Source organism: Trichomycterus rosablanca, chromosome 22, assembly GCF_030014385.1.
Source record: "Trichomycterus rosablanca isolate fTriRos1 chromosome 22, fTriRos1.hap1, whole genome shotgun sequence".
Lineage (NCBI taxonomy): Eukaryota > Metazoa > Chordata > Actinopteri > Siluriformes > Trichomycteridae > Trichomycterus > Trichomycterus rosablanca.
Genome location: NC_086009.1, coordinates 18026338 through 18050954, shown reverse-complemented (window position 1 = coordinate 18050954; position 24617 = coordinate 18026338). Strand labels below are relative to the sequence as shown.

General features: G+C 37.7%; 2 protein-coding genes across 3 annotated transcripts; both read right to left on the bottom strand.

The window, feature by feature from the left end:
- Nucleotides 1-578: 578 nt before the first annotated feature.
- Nucleotides 579-15256, bottom strand: carhsp1 (calcium regulated heat stable protein 1). Its single transcript, XM_063019011.1, has 4 exons — nucleotides 15124-15256; nucleotides 3965-4189; nucleotides 3725-3847; nucleotides 579-987 (listed from the first exon to the last, which is right to left on the bottom strand). Exons 2-4 carry the CDS (start codon nucleotides 4144-4146, stop codon nucleotides 825-827), a joined length of 468 nt encoding a protein of 155 aa, XP_062875081.1. The 5' UTR covers nucleotides 4147-4189; nucleotides 15124-15256; the 3' UTR covers nucleotides 579-824.
- A 1719-nt stretch (nucleotides 15257-16975) lies between these two features.
- Nucleotides 16976-23930, bottom strand: nat15 (N-acetyltransferase 15 (GCN5-related, putative)). Of its 2 annotated transcripts, XM_063018642.1 has the most exons (7): nucleotides 23780-23930; nucleotides 23093-23208; nucleotides 22276-22405; nucleotides 20635-20731; nucleotides 20228-20462; nucleotides 19748-19900; nucleotides 16976-19140 (listed from the first exon to the last, which is right to left on the bottom strand). In XM_063018642.1, exons 2-7 carry the CDS (start codon nucleotides 23200-23202, stop codon nucleotides 19137-19139), a joined length of 729 nt encoding a protein of 242 aa, XP_062874712.1. In that variant the 5' UTR covers nucleotides 23203-23208; nucleotides 23780-23930; the 3' UTR covers nucleotides 16976-19136. The 2 variants fall into 2 exon arrangements, with proteins under 2 accessions (XP_062874712.1, XP_062874713.1); XM_063018643.1 differs by lacking the exon at nucleotides 16976-19140 and having other exon boundaries at nucleotides 19744-19900.
- Between the last annotated feature and the right edge of the window lie 687 nt (nucleotides 23931-24617).

Sequence of the window (24617 nt, the reverse complement as noted above, 5' to 3'; positions counted from 1 at the left end):
CAGAACTACACTGCTCAAAACAAAAAAAACTATTAAATCACACATTGGATCTCAATGATCTAAAGATTCAAGTTGAAATTCTTTACTGATTTAAATTGTGTAGCTTGTTAAAACAAAATGATGGAAACCAAAATCATCAACCCATTGAAACCTGGCTTCTAAACCACATCGAACCACAACCTGAAATCACAGGCTGATACAATTTGCGTGTATTTCATCATTATAACACATAATGTGACTGAATAGTGTGTATGCATGTGCCCGTATGCACTCCCGAGAACGTCTGGACATGCTCCCAATGAGACGGCGGATGGTGTCCTGCAGGATCTCCTTCCAGATGTCAGTCTGATTTTGTCTAGGTACCAACCCAACTTTAATTATATTTCCTGCCAGCCATCAAGACTTATACTTGTACCAGCTGGTATTTTGAGAAAACAATCGTTTTAAACACAACTATCCATTTATGTAAAGCACTGCAAGGACAAGAAATACTATTTAAACCATGACACAGAAGCAATGGAATATATCGGCACAGTTTTTATAACAATCATTTGTTTTTCATCACGTAAAATAACCACTTTTGTCTTTATATCAGTGATTACACTGACATGAGTTAAAGCTTTATTGTCTTTTTTTCTTAACAACAACAAAAATAAAGAACTAATCAGTTACTAAACCACAAATGGTAATGTTAGTACCCCCAAAACTCCACCTGCTGTCAGTTTTTAAACAGGAACTCACCACTCAGCCCTGTTTCTCACCTATTTAACTCATAAAACTGAACAAAACTACAAAAAAAAATGAACACACACTAATAGCTTTCTTCATGAGTCAACCACTTTTCCAGACCATGTTTCATGCTTGGTGCCCGGTGCCAGATGAGTTATGGTCACTTCCACAGCCTGCACCTTCTCATATTTTGGTGGAATGGAGCAGATCTTATAGGTTACCTCATCTCCTTCTACTGGAACATACTCCCCCTCAATACTGCAGAAAGAAAACACAAACCAAAAATATTAACAGAGGAATAAAATATGCTAAATGTGACTGAACATAAAGCAGGGAGTATCATTTTATGATCGTGACAACCCAAATGTCACCATTTAATACACACTGTAATATAAACTTTACAATATGATTAATTTTCAATAGCAGAAATGGGGAAATGTCGCACACACATGCAGCTGAGCTCAAATGTTTGTAAATACACACTTGTGAGGGATTTTGAGTGTTCTGCCATGAAGAATAGGATAAACTGCTCAAATCCAGAAGTAAAAAGAGTCATATTCAAAATCCACAAAACAGCAAATATTTCCATTTAGTCAAATCCACAATAAAGTGTGAAAAGATCAAGGGTCTGAATACTCTCTAAATCCATTGTAGCCATTTTTTGTGATGTTATAAACAGCCTGTCTGTATTATTATTTCACTTTAATAGCTACTAAAGGGTGTATAGAGTACTTACAAGTGTCAGCAGCCATCTGCTGGACAAGTAATTAACACTAAAAGACGGCCAAAAATGAGCTTGTCCCATGTGCCCGGGCTAGTGATTAGTTCACTCCTTTCAGTTCAAAGGAATGTTGGCATTAAACAAGCATATCTGACTGCCCCCCATAGCGACATCATTCTGTACTAAATTTATTCCTTTAAAACTGCTCAGTATGTGGTTTAAGACAAGTATCCCAGTGATGTGAGACGAAACACAAAACACAATGGATACATCAATGCATTTTCTGAAAAATGCCAAGAATGTTCATGTTTTTGATGCCTTTAAGATTTGGGTACATCTTGTCCGAGTGAGAACATTAGGTAGCATGTTACTACCTTGCCCATTCATTTTTGGAATGTTTCTGATAACATTCCTGTGAAAGAAAATGTGTAATGTTATAATTGTCTTATATTTTAAAAAATAGAAGAGTATTGTATACAGAAATTGTATACTGCAGATCCCCTGAAAATGATGTTGGCACTGTGATTTCAATGTGGAAAATTGGATATGCCCTCTTCAGTCCTACATGGAATTTGTAAATTGTTGCACCCTTTAATAGGGCCACATTTCTGCAACATTTATAAAGACTGCACAGTTAGATTGTACTATGTATTTGGGACATTTTTGCTTTTGTGCGTGATTGTCCCTATGCAGGTACTGGTTATGCATGTATCTGTTTCCATTATTACACCCCCATGTCGCATGAATTACCAAAGCTCCTGAAAGATTCCAAGTGCACAAGCATCAGTTTTATGCTTCGTTTATAAAGACTTGGCTTATTTCTCCCACACATTGATCCTAGCAAGAGTCAGGAGACTTAAAGCCACGCATTTCTCATTGTTGCCAAAGCTGTTAAAAGATGTGAACGATCTGGATCCCGCCAACGCACGCTCTTCTGTCAATAGGACCAAACGATGTTATTACGGTTCCGCTGCTGCCACACAATGACATGACGTCTGAAAACGGATGGCTTCTCTGTGTCAGGTAATGTTTGAATAGCAGGTGGCTGACGCTCAGAGGTTAGTGCCTATACCACGGCTACTTTCATACTACACAGCTCCGCCTTTCTCCCACAGTAAAGAACAGCCTGTCCTCTAAACCACTCATCAGCCCACACAAACACACGATCACCTCCTCTTAGAAAGCTCACAACCTTGCATTGCTGTTTATTATGTACATACACACTCTCACTAAGCACCTATCTGGTACGGATATTTGTTAATCATTTTATAAACTTTTTGGGTAAACAATTACTGCCTGTAGCTGATCTGTTGTCATGTATGCTCTGTCACCCCAAATGTACCACATATATCAACCAAAATGGAGCCCCATTAGACTAGATATTAAGGTTGGTGGATTATTTTCAGTGCTGCAAAGATACCAACACATTAATCATGACAGTACTGAGTGTTGAGTGCTAGTATGAGTGTATCAGGTGCAACAGTGTTAAATAATGTTTAGACTTACTGGCTATTGTATAGAAACACATTCCCTGTTAGGACTCAATGTAAACACACATCTTTTTTCATGCAATATTTGTGTACATTTGTGTCCTTAAGTTGTTTATCAGTGGACACTTTGATCACAAAATGTTGTTATATTCATAGTTTAAATTGAAGCACTATTCCCATGGCAGTGACAATGAGGTTTTCTATTTATTTATTTAGATTTTAACATCATGTTTTACACACTTGACAGGACAGGTAGTAACTGGTTACACAAGATTCATCAGTTCAAGTTCAATATTAAACACAGTCACAGACTATATCTCCAATTCACCTCACTTGCATGTCTTTGGAATGCGAGAGGAATCCGGAGCTCCCGGAGGAGACCCACGCAGACACAAGGAAACCATGCAAACTCCACACAGAAAGGACCCAGACTGCTCCACCTGGGAATCAAACCAAGGACCTTCTTGCTGTGAGGCAACAGTGCTACCCACCGAGTCCCAGCCTTCAGACTGATAACCAAGAGCCCTGACACTTTGCAGTGACCCCTTCCCTCTAAGAGGTCAAGTAGAGCAAATATCTTTTTTATTCAGGCTTTTCTTTTCATTTATCTGTTTAAATATGGTTAAATCTGAGAGATCAAAATGCTTCAGTCGTTTCTTCTGTAGCTATCTGGACTGTAGCTATCATCCTTTATGATCAGTAAAGGAGACGGAGTGCTTTTTTTAAGCTCATCATTTTAGTGAAACATGGAAGGAAAAGGAATGAAATCTGTATGCTCACTCACTCTGAGATATGGACGAAGATGTCGGATCCTCCATCAGATGGTATGATAAAGCCGTGCCCTTTACATCGTGAAAAGCACTTGCAGACCCCGGTAAAGGCCGGCCCCTCTGACGCCCGAGCTGTGCTGCATTGGGACACAAAAATCACTATTCATGCCCTTCTAAATGGTTCTAAAATTACTTTTCTGTTTTTTATAGAATGTGTACATCAAAATTCTGTGTGTGTGTATATGTGTACTCACGCAGAGACAGTGCGGTTCCGGCGGGTGGGCAGCGGACTAGGGAGCAGAAAGTCCCCCATGGGCGATGGTGAGCGGACTCGCTGGGGCAGCCTCAAGGAGTTAGGGGACAAAGGAGAACTAGGGGACAGTGGCGGAGTTGTAGACAGGCCTGTCCGCACAGGCGATGTGGCTTCAGAGGACATGGCGTCCACAGGCTGCTGTAGCTTTACCACTCAACAGAGGACACTGGGGAAAAATACAGAGGCCCATATTGAGATTGAGGAAATTTGTTTTTCTAAGAAGGCTTTCGAACACTACATATACCACCCCTGTCACATGAAAACCAACTTTCTAAGCACACTGCTATGTCTTACGTCAGTACAAATAGTAGCATAAGGTGACATTTACTCTAATAGTCTACTAGTTTATGATTCTCCACTTTAAAGCACCAGGAGCATTACATTTCAAGTGACAGTATGGTGTAGATTGTTTCTTCTTCTTTAATGCTTTACATTTTCATTCTTTATAGCAATTTTTCTCTCCACTGGTCTGTGCCATTTTATATTGCAAAGTCATTTCCACAGTGGCAGTTCTCTCTAGCAGACCGACTGCATTTGGTTCATTAAACAACTCCAAATAATTCATTTATCGATCATAAGTAGCATTTTGAAGAATTACATCCGGTAGGGTCTGGATGTTTCAGTACTACTGTCCTCAATTTGTGCTCTTCTGCCTCACTTATGCCACAATAACAAAACAGAACTGGCGCCAGTGGCTGCAGGCAGACGTTTCTGTTTCCTTCTGTATCTTTATCTCCCTCGCCACAAATCCCATTTAGAAGAGCATTCAGAGCAACAGCTGTTATCTGGTAAAGTCAGTCACACTCAGTGGAGCAATAATTACAATGAAGTGTTACTAAGCTTCTGTTCTTAATGGTGATCTAATGGTAGATCTGTGAAAAATTAAAGTAATACTTTGTTTAATTGATGAGACGATGATAATTGATGATTTATAATTCTGTTTTTTTTTTTTTATTATTACCTAAAGCAACTTCAACACAGAACATTTCTTTACTTTGGAATGAAAACAATGGGAGTATGTAAACTAAAGCAAGGAATGACAAACCCTGCAATGGATTGGCACCCTGTCCAGTGTTTCCAGATGAAACCGGACCCACCTGCACCCTGATGAAAAATAAACATGCAGAAGACATTTGTAGGTAAACTTGTTCTGACTTCAGGCCATCTTTAGCTCTGTACACTTATTGCATGTTGAATAATTCTTTAATAATTTCTACATCATATGTAATTTTGTTTGCACCCCAATAACCTACTTAACAAACACTGAAGCCATTTCTGCCATGGTAACGTTGGTGTACAGGGCACCTCGATGCTCCTTTTGTACCTTTCGCTGGGTTACATAATTCACTCTAATTACACATATTTTTTTCCGGGCGGTGAATAGAAGGTTTATTTTCCGCCTGGGTCGAAAACATGAATAAAAGTCCTGCCCAATTACACCCTAGTTATTGTCTGCTTTCTGTGAGATGTGGACAGTATGATCTCATCCTCTTTTTCTCTTCCCGTCAAATTATAACACTAATTACAAAGTTTTACATTCACATGTCTTCCTATTTTAATAAATAAAATAAAAAATCAATATACAGTACAGTATATTGAACATGGGATAAAATATGGAACAGTATGGTACACAAACAGCACAAGCAGAACCAGTTCAGCATTTATAATGTAGATTTTACAGTCAAGTGCAAACAGATCATTGAAGTGCTAATCACACGTTATTCATAATTAAGAATGATAAAGTTGGTAGTTTATAAAGTAGAGTTTATATACTGATCTACATTACTGCCATGTCCACAACAACGAAAAAAATTGCATCCCTATTATGTACAAATCAGACATTTAATTAGTGGTCAATCTATCAACCCAACCACTTTAAAAGCGTGCTAAACTTTACCAAAACTTAAATGGCCAGAATGACCCTGTAACCCCCTAGGATGTGTTCACCCAATGGCCTCCATGGAATTCTCCATACTGCATTTCCTTTGACCGCCAAAGTGTGCCTACGCAGCAAATATTTCTACTTAGTTGTAGCCCAACACAAAAGAAACCCCAAATCCCAGTGTCATCAGAACAACAGCAGCAAACAAGAGGACACATCCAATTTCCCGAAAAGCTCTAAACCAAACATGAATGAGTCGATTCTGTACAGTACACAGATTAACAACTGAGAAAGTTCTGTTCCATATACACTAATACAAGCAGTAAGCACAACAGGAAATGGTTTTACCTCCCTTCCTTTCCACCTACTACAGAGCAGCAGCATCAAGAGGAAAGGAGTTCTTCATATAAACTGGTTTATAACTAGGGTTCGGCATATTATTTTGAAAACAAGCAATTTAAAACAATGATGTCTGATTACAAAGACAAAAGCAAACAGTCCCCACCTACATTAGATGTATTCAAACCTCGTACTTTACCACATTCCTTTCCAATCACACCTCTACCTTCTCCTCGAGTTGTTCTAGTTGTAATCAGGACGACAGGCATTACTACAGACAGGACTGAAAGATGATGAACCATTATTTGTTTTATTATTCTTTCTATTTGTTAAAATAATTTTCTTTTACCTATTTAATATCTGCTTAGTTATTCTAATTCTAATTCATCCAACTGTCCACTACATCACCCAAGAGAGATCTGTCCCTGTTGAGTCTGGTTCCTCGCAAGGTTTCTTCCTATGTAATAATTAGGGATTTTTTTTCCCATGCCACTGTTGCCATTGACTTGCTCATCAGGGGTTTTGAATCTGTAAATCTGCTTTGAGACAATGTTCATTGTAAAAACAATATGGGTGGTGGGTGTTTGTCTGTTCAAACAGCTGAGTCTCTTGCTGACTACTAAAGATCAACCTCTTCACAAAGACTTTAACAGAAACTAACCCAAACGGCTCTTACAGGGTGTAAGCTGATTTGTGCCAGTTGTGATTAACAACACATTTACAGCATTTAGTAATCGCTCATATCGAGAACGACTTACAGAAGTTATTTCTCAGTAAACACTGATTGGCATGGAGCTGTGGGCCACACTACTGTGTGCCTTTTCTTCATAAAAATAATTTTTGTTGTGCATGCAGCCCATAGGAAAGGTTCATGAGATGATTCACTCTTTAAATAAAAATTTAAAAAAAAATCAAACTTCTAAAAACTAAAATCAATGAAGTACCTTTAGGGATAGACACTGCAGATATCTAAATGATTTTTACTAGCTAATTCGTCAAAGTGTTTAAAGACTTTAGCATCAATATTTGTGTGTGTGTGTATACGAAGAGCAATTTTTTCTAACATCAAAATTATGCAATTAGGCATGTTGTTCTATGTAGCCAAACTGACTTCCGTACTTTGTGTATAAATCTCAACGCTATAAAAATGAATGAATCAAAACAGAATTCTTAAGGAATACATCAGTAAATTGAGATAAAAACTAGAAACAAAAAACCAGCAGTGATGAGGATAAACTGAAGCTCCATCTGTACACTAAGCTTACAGGCAACATCACAGGTGGCACTAAAAGAGCAGCACATGTCCGATGTGGCTCAGTGGAAACATTAAACACTAACTGCCTCGGCTACTCAGAAATCTAATCAGAAAATGTATAAAAAAAAAAAAAAAAAAAGGGGTTTTAACATGTTTAATGGCCTGCAGAAATTTAGTGCAGAAATCAAGTTCACCCTAACCAACCCTTTAGGATGCATGCAGCAGCAATAAAAATTAGATTCTGTATTACAAATAACAAAATCCAGTGCTGCCGAAACAACAGCTGGTCTTTCTTGATCATGAGTGAGATCCACAGACCGCATTGCCCTGATTAACAGTCAGTCCTAACCACAGTGACCTACAACTGCAAGGTGCAAAACATCTGACTCATTCTTGGTAGCTGCCAAACAAGCTGAAAGGGCAGTAAAAAGTACGATTAAAATTAAGAATTCTCAATTAAAACCAGCCATGAATTATTCCTTTTACTCAAAAAAATGTAAATTAGAATTCCAAACTTAGTGCCGGAGTCCAGATTCAGTCCTACATGTACACAGAGTGTTTCCAACTGTCATGTTGGTTGTTAGCAGATAGTACAACACTCCACTGTGAGATACATTTATATGTTCTAATCCTGACTACCCACACAGATGTGGCCTCAGCTGGCACTTCAACAGTAGGAACGTGATTAATTAATGAACCATCTTGAATTACCTCAGGGAGAATCCCTCAACACGACACCCTTAAGGTTTGGGAAGGCATTAGGAAATTCAAGAAATCAGACTAAAGAGTCAGGTCACAGAAATCTGCCCACATGACCTTGAGCCAAAGTGCAATCAAGGGGGAAAAAACACTTAATTTTTATTACTGTTACAGGAAGGAGGAAAATCATCACGACCACATTTTATTCAGATCTTTCAAGGGCACAGAACAGCACAGTATTGGTCAGACTGAAAGCAAAGCTGGAGAGAAGATGTAAGCAAACTGTGAAGGTGAAAAGTCTCCAGTGTCTTTGATTGATTGTATTAATAAGGCTAAATTAGGTGGTGAGGCAGCAAGTCTGTTCACTCAGCTGCCTTATTTGCCTGTTTGAAATGGAAACGTTGAGCTGACGAAACAAAACATCCACCAACATATGTATGGAAATGCCTATTTAATAAAATGTGATTGCATGGCATATATCAAATATTAGGCTCACAGTAAATGTTGAATGTTGCAGATATGATCGGTCTCCCTGTCCCCGGCACAGGGAAGCACCTTCATATCATGATGCTGCCAACACCATGTTTCACATTGGGGATGGTATTAGCCAGGTAATGTGCAGTGCCTGTGTTATTGCTAAACAGTGTTTGATTTTCTGGCCAGTGTTAAATTTTATTCTCATCAGTACAGAGATGGTTTCTGACCTGCCACTGATTGTTGGGTTCTTTTCCTGACCAAGGCCCTACATGCATAGCTGTTTAGTCTTTTATTTTTATTAGTACTGTGGGTAAGAAGGATGTTGTTTCCTTATTACAAGAAACTGTGTTAAAATGACTTTTATGGAAATCACACATAGATGGTTGATAAAAACACTAAAATATTCCTCTCAGAATGAATGATTTCATCAGATATTTTCCTTTTGCTCTGTACAAAAGCCCCTTTGTTTGCCATCCTTCCATGCATGATGTTTTATACGTGCACATTATTAAAAATAAACTGGAAGGTTAAGTTTGTGAATGGAAAATTGTGAGTTTATATTCTAGAACTGACAGTGAGCCACTGTTTAAGCCTTCAAGTAAAATACTGCTCCACTGCATGATCTGGAATCAGCTCAGTTTATTGCCTGCTTTAGATTAATGTGTATATGTACAGTGGATATAAAAAGTTTACACACCCCTGTTAAAATGCCAGGTTTAGTGATGTAAAAAAATGAGACCAGGATAAATCATTTCAGAACTTTTACCACCTTTAATGTGACCTATAACCTGTACATCTCAATTGAAAAACAAACTGAAATCTTTAGGGGGAAGAAGTAAAAAATAAAAAAATAAAATAATGTGGTTGCATAAGTGTGCACACCCTCTTATAACTGGGGGTGTGGCTGTGTTCAGAATGAACCAATCACATTCAAACTCATGTTAAATAGGAATCAGTAGACACCTGCCATCATTTAAAGTGCCCCTGATTAACCCCAAATAAGTTCAGTTGTTCTAGTAGGCTTTTCCTGACATTTTCTTAGTCGCGTCTTACAGCAAGTCATGGTCCGCAGAGAGCTCCCAAAGCATCAGAGGGATCTCATTGTCAAAAGGCATCAGTCTGGAGAAGGGTACAAAAGAATTTCCAAGGCACGTACTGGCTGTGTACTACATGTGACAACAATATCCCGTATTCTTCATGTCTGGGCTATGGGGTAGGGTGGCAAGACGGAAGCCTCTTCTTACGAAAAAAAAACATCAAAGCCCGACTAAATTTTGCAAAAACGCATTTGAACTCGCCTAAAAGCATGTGGGAAAATGTTTTATGGTCTGATGAAACCAAGGTTGAACTTTTCGGCCATAATTCCAAAAGGTATGTTTGGTGCAAAAACAACACTGCACATCACCAAAAGAACACCATACCCACAGTGAAGCATGGTGGTGGCAGCATCATGCTGTGGGGCTGTTTTTCTTCAGCTGGTACTGGGGCCTTAGCCAAGGTGGAGGGAATTATGAACAGTTCCAAATACCAGTCGATGTTGGCACAAAACCTTCAGGTTTCTGCTAGAAAGCTGAAGATGAAGAGGAACTTCATCTTTCAGCATGACAACGACCCAAAGCATACATCCAAATCAACCAAAGAATAGCTTCACCAGAAGAAGATTAAAGTTTTGGAATGGCCCAGTCAGAGCCCAGATCTGAATCCGATTGAAAATCTGTGGGGTGATCTGAAGAGGGCTGTACACAGGAGATGCCCCCGCAATCTGACAAATTTGGAGCGTTTTTTGCAAAGAAGAGTGGGCAAATATTGCTAGATGTGCCATGCTGATAAATTCCTACCCAAAAAGAGTGCTGTAATAACATCAAAAGGTGCTTCAACAAAGTATTAGTTTAAGGGTGTGCACACTTATGCAACCACATTATTTTAGTTTTTTATTTGTTACTTCTTCCCCCTAAAGATTTCAGTTTGTTTTTCAATTGAGATGTACAGGTTATAGGTCACATTAAAGGTGGTAAAAGTTCTGAAATGATTTATCCTGGTCTCATTTTTTTACATCACTAAACCTGGCATTTTAACAGGGGTGTGTAAACTTTTTATATCCACTGTAGGTGTTGGTGAGAACAGTCCAGCCAAAAATATATGTAATGCACCTTTAAGAAGAACCAAACTTCTTTTAGCAACAAAACAATCTGCCTAGCCCTTTCTTCTTTTAAAAAGAAACAATTGATTTTCCTGAATTTACAGAAATACACATATTTATTATATATGGACATTACTGCTTAATCAATGACAAATGTACATCATACAGTAAGTTATATGCCTAAAGCAGAACTAAAAGTAATGATGCAACAAGACAACGATCATCTCAGTGCATCACCATAAACATTATACGTCCTATTTTGAGATAAGAGTGTTGGGACATACAGTGTATCACAAAAGTGAGTACACCCCTCACATTTCTGCAGATATTTAAGTATATCTTTTCATGGGACAACACTGACAAAATGACACTTTGACACAATGAAAAGTAGTCTGTGTGCAGCTTATATAACAGTGTAAATTTATTCTTCCCTCAAAATAACTCAATATACAGCCATTAATGTCTAAACCACTGGCAACAAAAGTGAGTACACCCCTAAGAGACTACACCCCTAAATGTCCAAATTGAGCACTGCTTGTCATTTTTCCTCCAAAATGTCATGTGACTCGTTAGTGTTACTAGGTCTCAGGTGTGCATAGGGAGCAGGTGTGTTCAATTTAGTAGTACAGCTCTCACACTCTTTCATACTGGTCACTGAAAGTTCCAACATGGCACCTCATGGCAAAGAACTCTCTGAGGATCTTAAAAGACGAATTGTTGCGCTACATGAAGATGGCCAAGGCTACAAGAAGATTGCCAACACCCTGAAACTGAGCTGCAGCACAGTGGCCAAGATCATCCAGCGTTTTAAAAGAGCAGGGTCCACTCAGAACAGACCTCGCGTTGGTCGTCCAAAGAAGCTGAGTGCACGTGCTCAGCGTCACATCCAACTGCTGTCTTTGAAAGATAGGTGCAGGAGTGCTGTCAGCATTGCTGCAGAGATTGAAAAGGTGGGGGGTCAGCCTGTCAGTGCTCAGACCATACGCCGCACACTACATCAAATTGGTCTGCATGGCTGTCACCCCAGAAGGAAGCCTCTTCTGAAGTCTCTACACAAGAAAGCCCCCAAACAGTTTGCTGAAGACATGTCAACAAAGGACATGGATTACTGGAACCATGTCCTATGGTCTGATGAGACCAAGATTAATTTGTTTGGTTCAGATGGTCTTAAGCATGTGTGGCGGCAATCAGGTGAGGAGTACAAAGATAAGTGTGTCATGCCTACAGTCAAGCATGGTGGTGGGAATGCCATGGTCTGGGGCTGCATGAGTGCAGCAGGTGTTGGGGAGTTACATTTCATTGAGGGACACATGAACTCCAATATGTACTGTGAAATACTGAAGCAGAGCATGATCCCCTCCCTCCGGAAACTGGGTCGCAGGGCAGTGTTCCAGCATGATAATGACCCCAAACACACCTCTAAGACGACCACTGCTTTATTGAAGAGGCTGAGGGTAAAGGTGATGGACTGGCCAAGCATGTCTCCAGACCTAAACCCAATAGAACATCTTTGGGGCATCCTCAAGCGGAAGGTGGAGGAGCGCAAAGTCTCGAATATCCGCCAGCTCCGTGATGTCATCATGGAGGAGTGGAAAAGCATTCCAGTGGCAACCTGTGAAGCTCTGGTAAACTCCATGCCCAGGAGAGTTAAGGCAGTTCTGGGAAATAATGGTGGCCACACAAAATATTGACACTTCAGGAACTTTCACTAAGGGGTGTACTCACTTTTGTTGCCGGTGGTTTAGACATTAATGGCTGTATATTGAGTTATTTTGAGGGAAGAATAAATTTACACTGTTATATAAGCTGCACACAGACTACTTTTCATTGTGTCAAAGTGTCATTTTGTCAGTGTTGTCCCATGAAAAGATATACTTAAATATCTGCAGAAATGTGAGGGGTGTACTCACTTTTGTGATACACTGTAATTGCATCGGATCAAAGCCACCCAACATAAAAGGGTCGTCTGTTTTATTCAACCAGTGCACTGAGCTAAGAAGACTACCTGACATTTTGACTCTTGCTTGACTCTCAGCTGGAATGAAATGCAAAAGCTGTGTTCTAGATTTCAATCTTAATGTGATTTTTTCTGGAATAAGTCAAGATTTTAGCAATGTAATAGGTTCTGCATATACAGACTACAGGGTTGTTAACATTAACTGGTCCTCTGGTAGATCTTTCTACTAGCACTGAGCCATAAACATGTCATAATAATCCATTTCATGCAGCTCCACATTTCCTCATTTTTTTCTTAACTGTTAGCTTGCACCAGCAGTCACTGATCATTTATTTCCCAGCCTGCTGTTTTTACAGTGTTTTACCTGATAAACAGAATTCCAGTTTCCCTGGTTAAGAGGTCATTTGGAAATCCCAAGCATGCATGAAGTTAATGCCAAATTTCACAAGCAGTCCAAAGTGAATCTGACCCATGGTCAGAAAAATTTGTCATGGTTATTCCAAAACTGACATTGTCAAAAGATAGGCATGTTAAATACCAATTAATATTCACTTTATCAGAATTTAATTGTTTTAAGTATTTGTTGATTCATTTATATATTAGGGGGAAGCACCACCCATTAACATGAAACATAGGGCACCAATCAAACGCAAGCCAACACACATTAAACTCTTTGTGGCTGCTCCTTTGACTATTCCATGGCCCATAATTTTCAGGGGGCCCGTCATGGTGAATGTAACTCGACTCCAGTAAAGATCCATGTTTACAAGCCATGTCTATAGTTAATTTAATATGAAAAACCTCAGTTAACTTTTAAAGTTTAAAAGCAATAAAGCACTTGGGTGGGGCTGGGGGCTTTAATCTGTCTTTCGTTATTCAAGATAGTGTTTTGATTTTGATCAAGACGAACTGGCCGGGGCCTTGGATATTTTTTCCAGTCAATTCAGAGAATGTGACAAAAAAATGAAAAATATCCTTTACCTAATGTATTAGATGCCACTTAAACATTTTGATCTAAGCCTGCTTAATACAGTCATGACTATTTACAGTCTCAGATTAAAGTCAGTGGTTCAGACTGACCTTACACTTTGGTACAGAAAGCCAAAAAAGAAGGGCCGTCTCTCCTGAGTAAACAATAAGTGTGAAACCTGAGCCCCTACTGAAGATCAGCCAAGGAAATTAACCCACGCTTTACTACTTTGAGAATCTGTGAAGTCTGCAGAAGTCTGATCAGTATGTATAGGGGAAGGAAAACTACAAACCGATTTCCAAATAGTTCATATTACAAAGCAACACACATTAAGCAAGTGGGAAATTTTAAATAAAGAGTGTATGATGCTGGTCTAATGCAAAAAGTATGAATAATGATATTAGACATTATTCAAGTGCTTTTGCTTGATGTTTAAGGTTTATGAAGAGTTGTACAGCAGCAGAATCTCAGCAAGGTAATGGACTAGAATATATATTAACCTTAAGGTCCAAAAAGTGCTTCCAACTCCAGCATGGTGACCATAAGGATCTTCAAGGTCTTCATGCTTCTTAATTGCTTGTTCATTGTTTCTTTACTCTTACCCATCTATTCATATCATTTCTGGCCGTTTGGTGGTCCGGGCTTCGAGTGAGAGGTTAGGATCCATTTTTTCTTCTTTGTCATACAATGTACTCTGAAAAGTCTTTGCCAGCAGGGCATCAATATTCCTCCTGTACTGCTTGTTTCATTGTCCAGCTTTCACATCCATTAAGAACCACAGAGGAGATCATGATCTGATGATTAACTGGTGGTTTATCAGTGTGAGCAGGATTTACATGTGTTCAGCGTCCAAACCACAAAAAGGTAAAATATCTGACCATCACTGACTGAATTAAAGCTTTTAGTTTAGCACTAATCGATGGTTTTACTGCTGCTTGTGGTTAAAGCAAAAGTCCACTGGTGAGAGAAAACATCCAGCTGTAACAGTCACACCTTTAAATAATTCACTCCTGATTCACATAAAAGAATACTATTTCTAGGAGATGGTGTGTCTAAGCGATCATAAAGGTTCGATTATTCGATATTATTCGGATAACTATATATGTATATATATATGTATATATATATATATTCATATAAATATGAATCAAGTGCACTGAAGGAAATCGATCAATTCAGGATGTTCTGCAGTATAGAAATGAAAGCCTCTTCAGTCTGTGTAATCTGAACACGCTGCAACCAGAGCAACACGTTGCCGCTCAGAATGACCGATTAAATCGATTAATAATCGAGCAGTTTGATTTTAACCAACAATGAAACTTTGTTACAAACACAACTGATCACACGGTTATCTTCACAACAAAAGCAAGGCGTGACTTACATTTAAATGGAACTTTCTCGGAGCTGAGAGTGTATTTCCTATTTCCAGTACAGAGTTTAACATCAGTATGAAGCTGAGTGAAAGCAGAACCTCCAGATCAGAGCTGATCGAGCCGCTGCTGCCCAGCGATCAAAGTTCAGTTTTACTGCCCAGAACTGCGCGCCCGAAGGGCCGTGACATCAGGTTCTTTATGCGTGACGTCAAAATTACAGATACCGTAAAGACTCGAATACACGTCACACATTTAATCATATAGACAAGTGAGCACTGACAACACAAGTACTATATGTAGAAAACAAAAATATATAATCAGTTTACAGATAGTGGACACAATTCTGGAAAAGCTTGCCACTTTTTCTTTCTTTTTTTTTTAATAAAGCAACTCTACACAATTCTAATCCCTGCCATTGTAACAAACAGATGCTGCTGCTTTTGTTTGTTTATTAGGATTTTAACATCATGTTTTACACTTTTGGTGACATTCATGACAGGACAGGTAGCTACTCATTACACAAGGTTCATCAGTTCACAAGTTTATATCGAACACAGTCATGGACAATTTAGTAGTGTCTCCAATTTACCTCACTTGCACGTCTTTGGACTGTGGGAGGAAACCAGAGCACCCGGAGGAAACCCACGCAGACACGGGGAGAACATGCAAACTCCACACAGAAAGGACCCAGACCGCCCCACCTGGGGATCGAACCCAGGACCTTCTTGCTGTGAGGCGACAGTGCTGCCCACCAAATGCTGCTGCACACTCAGGGATAGAGAAACCATAACTTTTGCACATGCCACTTTTTATTTCTATTTTCAGTTATGTATAAAACTATAACACAATTTTGTATAAAAAGTGCAGGATGTTTTATATAAAGAAAAGTACCTTTATTATCTTGACTTATTCAACAACTTTGACTGCGTGATCAATTCGAATTTTGATATAATTGTTGATAGAAGTTGACAGAAGTTAACATTTTGACACGCTGATGCCATTTCTCTCCTCTAGGTGGCGGTAACGGGCTTAAAGAAAAAGCGTTCATTTCCACATAGTTTCTGGAAGCCACTAATACAAAAATGTACTAATCTTTTATGTCTAAGAGATGTCAAATTATGAGAACATTTAGTTTAAATTTATTAGCTACAAATGAGTGTTAAATAAAACATAAAAAATATAATAATACACATTTTGCTGCATTAATTTTTTTTGTTTTTAATAGACTAAAAACAAAGTTGTTTAAATATTAACTTTTTGAACAAACGTTTTATTGTAAATAAAATATTTATTCACTTATTTTTAATAAATGCTGCATTCTGATCATGGTCACAGTGTGTCCTGAAAACACTAGCATTTGGTGTAAATACATCCTGGACAAAATTAACTTATTCACACACCCAGTAATGCAATGCAGGCAAGCCAATCCAACTACAGACATGTTTTTGGAAATGTAATTTGGAACAATTATTCGCTTTTATAATTTCTAGTAACCGTTTAAAACATATATAAATAATGATTTATTACTTTTATTTAAAAATATTTGATAATGACAAAGACGGTATGAATAGTTTCCTTGTATTAAAACCAATGTTTTCATTTGCTTTCTCAAAAGATTTCATGATAAAAAAAAAACTTTGGTTTTAAAAATATTTAAATTGTTTATTGATTTATGGTAATGTAAACATTCAATAAAATTGTATGAAGTAATTGCTACATTATAACATCATATTCTTTTATATTTCTTATGCATTAAATGTGTCAGATTAGTTCTAAAAAGAAAACATGATTAACCCTCATTTAGAATTTAAATTCTTAAGAAGTAAAGAATGACTACATTTGAAAAAACAAACACAGGTAAACGTTTTTCTTTCTTTTATTTCTTTATGGTCTCTTAAATCATCTTAAAATGTTTATGGATGGATGAATAAAATAACGGGTTAATGAGTGATTAAGGTGAAGAAACATGCAACATTACAAATAATGCTGAAAGGTGCACATTAGATTTGATAAACGTTTCTGTTCTCTCTGGCCACAAATAAAAGAAAATAAAAACTAAATCAGACGTGATGCTTTTTGCACTGTTCAATAAACGTTACTGAGCAGTAGAATCTATTGCACATCATGCTTAACAGAAGTGAGAAACCTTATAAACATTTTAACATTAATGACATGAATAAAACATGGATTTTAATAAGACAAATACGTATCTGATCCCTTCGCCCTGTTCAATCATTTTAAAGGCAACAAGAGTTTAGGAATGAAAATATTCACACAACAGATTTAATTATGACCAAAATCAATAATGGTTCTGCACCAGTAAATCTGTGTTTATGGAGTGCTGTACAAAACCCTACATGCTTGGCTGTTCCTTACTTTGCCTTATTAGTGTGGATTAAAATCAGTCAGAGGTGTTGGACTGTACAGTGGCTACACTGAAATGCAAAACTTATGTAATGTGAGATGGTGTGATAAATACTAGAGCTGTATTTCTCAGGTATTAAATATATATTATAAAACAGAATTAGCATAGTACTGGCTTCAAGCTTAATGCACTCTGAACTTAAAAAATGTCATTGTTAAATGGTTAAAAGGAAGAGAAATGCTTATTGTGTTTATATAGTGCTGCACCCTAAGCAACTGCTTGAAATTAGATAGATGTCCTGATAGCTGCGTTCATTTTTATTCATTTATGCACATATAAATAAAATGTACTCAAATATCAGCTCTGTGGACAAGCACATAAAGACGTCCATGCCATTCAGGCTCCCTATGTGCTAATGTTACATACAGAAATGAAAGACTGTTGTGGGATACTTTGTAGGATCGGGCTACTATTGAATAATTCACTTGAATGCATTTATTTATACAGACTACAATAATTACCATTAAATCTGAGCTAGACCTGTTAGACACTAGCAAAACTAGGCTGATATTAATATGAATATAATATAAATATAATATTGATGGGTTACAGAGAATCTGATGTTAAAATTTCACTTACCAATTTAAAAGCAAGCTAAGATGCTAATAGGAAACTAACAATACAACAAGGAGAAATCTTAATGGTCATGGTTTGGGACACAGACCAATTGGTGAATTATGGTTTATTTTATTTCTGGTTGCATGTTCATGAGTAGGTATTAAATGTAATATTTTACCAAGAGTGGATGTAGATGTAAAGATCCTCCTATACCTGTTTATTACTTTTTTTTTTAGCAAAAGAACTACATTTTATTGTACATAATGTATTAAAATTGTTTAGAATAATCTGTTCAGAGGCACTTTGAGCTCAGAGCCATAAGAAATCTAATGAAATCTGATCCACTGGAGCCACTGACCACTCTCATAAAGCACATCACTGAATGGGTTCATTTGCCAATTAACTGACTAAAATATACCCTTATTGTTTAATTATATTGCAATGTTTCTTACTACATCTGCATTATCAGTGATAAACCCATCCTACACTTTTAAAATGCATCATAAACCTTTAACTACATTCAAGTTTATACCTAAACAAAACACTGCATGTACATCTGTGAATGACAAACAGGGAAAATTAAAAAATGGTTTGCTGGCTAATAGTGACTTAAACTCTCGACTTGAACTCACGTTCTACAGCACATTTACTGCCACAGCGTATCAAGATCAACGCTTAAAACATCGCATAAACAAACAATATAAACTGGGGAGTGCTTTGTGTCAAGACGCCGATAAACCGACACAACACATCTTGACACGTGCACATGCACATCTAGCTTCTATCTTATGAAAATAGGCACAGCTAAAAATAATTCATATTTAAAATACAGGCAAACTAAAGAATATTTTCTACATAGCAGCATATTTACAAGCATGAAGGGGACAGGAAAGGTTGTATCGAGAGGATAAATGGCTGAAAACAATGCATATATTAATCAGTCTTTATAATATGTACAGATATAACACAACTTTTGTTTAAAATCACCAACACTGAGTCTCACACGTCGTGCTGGGAAGCTGGAAAGATTTTAGTCCTTTACCTTACGGATGAAGAGGAAAAACAATAAAAAGAAGAAAGTTAGTATTGCAGAAATGCATGGACAGAAAAGCTTATACTCTGGTCAAGTTATTAAACTATACAATGTGAAAGCAATTGGATTTCTGCATATTTAAACTATTTAAAATATTTAAAATTTAAATCTAGTACATACACATACAGCTCTGCCATAACATCAGAACCAACTGCCTAGTATTTGGTCAAGATAGTTGCGACCTGCCAAGATATCTGAACAAGTCTCGAGGACCTATTTCATTAGCAAATTATGTGTGTTGCGCCGCGGCTCATCCTACAGTGCACCCTGGTGTCATATTATCAGCGAATAAAACATGATTACGAAAAAGACAGGATTCGTCAAACCAGTCGACCTTTATGCATTGTATCCCATTTAGACGTCTGTGATGCTTTCGAAAGTGGACTGAATTTACATGGGCGCTTTGACTGGCCTGTTTTAAAACAGTCTGTCTGTATTTCGATAGAGTAACTCTACTGACACACAATTTTACTGACTGTTTACTATATATGCACCCATGTCTGATACAAATCCAAAAACCTCATTCTGTTTTCAAACTCGCAAGAAAGTATCTTACATGGTTCTGCTGTACTCAATTCCACTCTTGGACGAGATACCCGACCATGGCAGGAAGCTTCGCAAGAGACTCTGTGCTTGGCGGTAGATTCTCTGTGGAATAGAACACGGACTTATGCTGGCCAACGCTGATCCTAGATGATGAATATAATCAGTAAGAAAGCTGTTAAGGACAACAAGATGTATTTTAGGAGTGGAATGGAATGATGAGTGGTCAACAGCTCCGTCATTTAACACTGCAAACAACTTTTACATATTTAAAATAGCCATGTACACATTATGTTACTTATATTCTTTTTATATTACCCACCCAGTTACTTATACTACCCTTTTTTAAGTATACTGGTATATTATGTTACCCGCTGTATATTGTATATATGCCACGGTGTAAAAAATGTTACAATGTTTACATTTCCTTTGTAATATAGTTTCTGTAGCTGTTTGGCTCAATGAAATATGTTTACACACACAAAAAGGATATAAGATGGTCCAAGGCGGGTGGCCCCCATTAATGTACAGGACGTAGGTGAAGCCATCCTTCAGCACCCCTCGAATGGAGTAATAATAGGGTAAATAGTGATGCTGCTTAAAGTCTCTGTTTTCATAAAAGTGAATGGCTGCGAGGTTTGTGGTAAGCACATGTAGGTAGATGGCCTTGCAGTGGTCCTGCGCTGTGGTGGAAATATGTTCCTTCAGACTGTCCAGCAAAAGAGAACCTACAAAATGTATTGATATAAACATAATACATTTTAAAAAAGAGCTACAGTAGATGAACAACATAAGTATATAAGCATATACGTACATCAGTGTATATTAGCTTTTTGCATAATCAGAATTGCTGATACTGCAGCAATGACTCACAATAAGCACTTCACTTATCTCACTTACCTATTCCATGTTTTCGAAATTCCTTTACAACTCCTAGGCTTAGAATGTATGCAACCTGAGTGTCGACAGGAAAGCTGGACGCCAGGATGTCCCCATCCTGCCAGGAAACACTGTGTTAGTGCTAATAGTATTCGGGTCCTGAGGGGAATGTCAGTGATTAACTGGTTAACCAGTAAAGAATAAAACTCTGGGATGTGTTTATATTTTTATGGAAGACTATTAGCTTGTTGGTAAACCATAGACTAATGACTTGTTATAAAAAATTACTAAAAAATTACCAATGCACCCCTTAGTCCTAAACTTCACCTCCTAGTATCATGACTTAGCTATATTTGGACTACTTTCTATACAAATTGAAACACTTTCTGGAGTTTAACACCAACACTTTCAACACCTCCCTTGCACTACTGGCAGCAATAGCAAACAAGCTAGCAACAGGAGCAAAAGTGACTACAGTACAAAAAGACATTGGATTTGATCGCTTGTAATTTGCAGACCAGACACATAATGAGATTTAAGGAAGAAATTTGCCCTGAAGTTGGGTTAAAGTACAGCCTCAGATGGGTTAAAGTGCACGTTTAAACTGCCAGTTGAAGACATAAAGCACAGAATGAGATGCTACAGCCTCGAGACAGGTCAGTATTACACGACTGACACTGCGCCCACTAAGAATAGCACCACAATGCTCAGCTTTGCGCATTACTATGGTACAAAGTATCATGATCAGAGTTAAAAGTAAACATGCGTGGGGGTCACAAATTATATTAAACAGTGTTGTAAGAGTTTTGACTTTATGCATTATTTTTAAACAGTAGCTTGCAGACAGTTTGCCTCATTAAGCCCAGGATTGAACACTGAATAATATTTCAGAGCTCTGATAACTGTATATTATAAACATAACCTAAAATAATAAAAAGTGTATGCCTTAGTAGGTTCAGTTATTACATTAGCATGAGGTTAATTTGAAGATCAAAGGTGGTCTGTATTTGATGTTATGCTGACAAGCCATAATACAATTAAATGACAGAGCTCATTTGTATTTACATCAATGTGTCCCCAGGCACATTCACATCTACACCTATGTTTTTATCTAAAGCGGCAGCTAGTTGAAAACATATATAAAATAATCATTTAATAATTAGCTACTAAAAATAACTACTTATTAATAAGCACTATGTCACTGCAACCTCACTAACCTCAACAAAAGCCAAATTTAGATCAGCATAATAGAGCAATTAAGTCAGTGATTAGCATCCATGGTTCATGCTCAAAATCAGTCAGGGGGACAGAGTTTTTAATTATACTTTATAAATAGGATCTTGACTGGACTGCTCCATTTATAGGACACAAAAGTCCTGTGGAAATGGTAGAAAGCACACTCTTATAAAACAGCTCTTTCATGACTAATACAAAATTCTGAAATTTAACTGAGCACAACTAATAAACTGTAACAGAACTATTATTTTTACAGCACTAATAAAAAAAAAACAGTCACCGCTTTTCTGATTTCATATGGGGACCAACATCACAGAGATGTAAACACCTCAATACACTGACTTTAACCATTTTAAGGCATGTTAGCCATAACCAATGGCCAATGAGTAATCCACAGTCGATGTAAATAAGGATAGTCTTTCATACCTCTTTGTGTACTTTTGTTCTGCTTTTTATTTCAGCCACAATCATCCCCACGATGCCACCTTTGAAGGTAGCGGCCAAGGAAAAGAACTTCTTGTTTGACGTGATGTCATGATACCAGGAGTCAGGATACCTGAGCGGGTGGAGAAGAAATAAAAGGTTGGTTTGATTACAAAGAAGAAAATTGACAGACAGCAACAGAATCTAAATTTACATGCAAAATATGCATTATATCTGACCACCCAAACAAATCTGAATTTGGGTAAAGAAGGTGACAGTTTTAACAATTCGAGTGACTATGACAGATTTTTTAAAAACTCTCCAATCATTTAAAAATGGTGCCAATGCCACTGCAAATGTAACCTGCTGTAATTTGCTGTCTGGTCAAGGTGATAATTCAGAGAGGGCATAGTGTGACTCTCCATATGCGATATGGCTTCCTGTAAGAAAGCGTCTCTGGCAAGTGAAAAGAAACTCTGGTGATTGCATGCATGACAGAGGGAGCGTTTGTTGGTCTATAGCTGTCAGCATGGAGGTGGTGCTAGTGGCAAATAGTTGCAATCATGAATTGGAAATAACCAGAAGCTAGAAGTTTTTTTGAAGTATCTAAAAGTATATTCACAATACATGAAAAGTATTACAATTCTTTAAAGCAGTATTTAGAGTACACGTTTCTTTTTTTTTTCGCAGATGGGCTCCTGAGTGATATTTAACCTGGCAAATATCACTAACTATACCCTTATACTAATGCAGATGTTAAATATTGCTGGAACCCAGACCAGTAGAATGTGTGATACAAATGAAAGAACTGCAAACTTACTCAATGGGGAACCAGTCTCCACAGAGAACTTTAACGCTGTTTATGTCATCTTGGCACAGGAGACGGAGCTTGATTTCGCTGAGCGCAGTGGGGGGCACCACGTCAGTCATTCACACCTGAAACAGGCCATTAATAAAGTAAGATTTTGATCTGCTGACATACACATTGGTAATACATGTTGTTATTATTACTGCATTTCAGGTAGTGCGACACTGTGGCTACAGGGGAAGATGAGTCCTTAATCTGGGTCGCCATGTCATTGGTCCACTTTTTAATAAAAGTTACATTTAACTTTCCTTAATGGCATTTAAAATGCCAAACGTGTACTGTTTACATAAGAGACATACTAAGGCTGATTTGTATAAGAAATTTAGTAAAGAAAATTAGTGCACTAATCGTGTAGTAACTGTTTACACTTACTATTACTATTTAGTCTGTTTTGTACATTTTGGGACGCGACCACATACCTAGCTAACTCGTTTTGACCAATAGATTCTGCAGCAAAGTAAAGAAATCCTGAAAACTTTTGTTAAAGTAACATTCAAAACATCATACGCACAGTCCATATTAATAAGATAAAAAAACATGACACCAACACCCGGTCTTTTGAGTCACAAGCTCGCTGTAGCTTGTAGCTAGCTTGACGTTAGCCTGCGTGAAAAATGGTATTAAACAATATAAACCTGCCTTATTTCGGCGGTCGAAACAGCAGAAGGCTTGGCAAATATCCCTTTCTATGTCGGAGAACAGTGTTCAAAGCAGAGGTAACATGGTGATAAAAGAAAAATGTGTGTCCAGGACGGAGATAAGACATTCGGTTAGCAGTTTAGCTTCGTTGCTAACGCGTCAACAACTGTTTGACTACACAGTATCCCCTCCTATGGCGGTGAGTCGATTCCCTAAAGAATCGATTCCTGATAAATATGGAGTCGACTCCAAAGCGTTGTATGGAAAATGGAAAATGCGAGCAGTTAGTCAAATTAATTCACTAGTTGGTAACATGTAGCTCAAGGCAGATTTGGATTTGCGCAGCTATTTGCGCAGCTATTCTTATTCTGTGATAAATTGTGATTTAAAAACATGGGCTGCTGTGCAAGACAAAAACTTCTGATTTTCCTTCGTCCAACTAAGGTGCTTGACTGAAGCATGTAAATCTAAAGGTGCCGATTTTGGAGCAGGGCCTTCTTTCAAAATATGGCGATTGGAAAGTTTAAACGGAACCACATCTAAGTTAAATAATAATAAAAAAAGCTTGTAATCGACTCTTTGAATCGCCTACATCAGTTCACAAAGCGTGGAATTCGAATCTGAGTTGACTCACTAATTTCGAACAGTGCTGTCTTGCTCTAGCCACGCCTTGACTATGTTGACATTTTATGGCATAATTCTAAACGGCTCCACACGCACCTTACATCTTGATCATGACCAGGATAGGGCAGCAAAGCTTGTAGCTATGTCTTTCAGGTTTCTTCTATCTGTTTTTAGTAATAAATGTATGAATTGATAAAATAGTTTGTTCATGTCT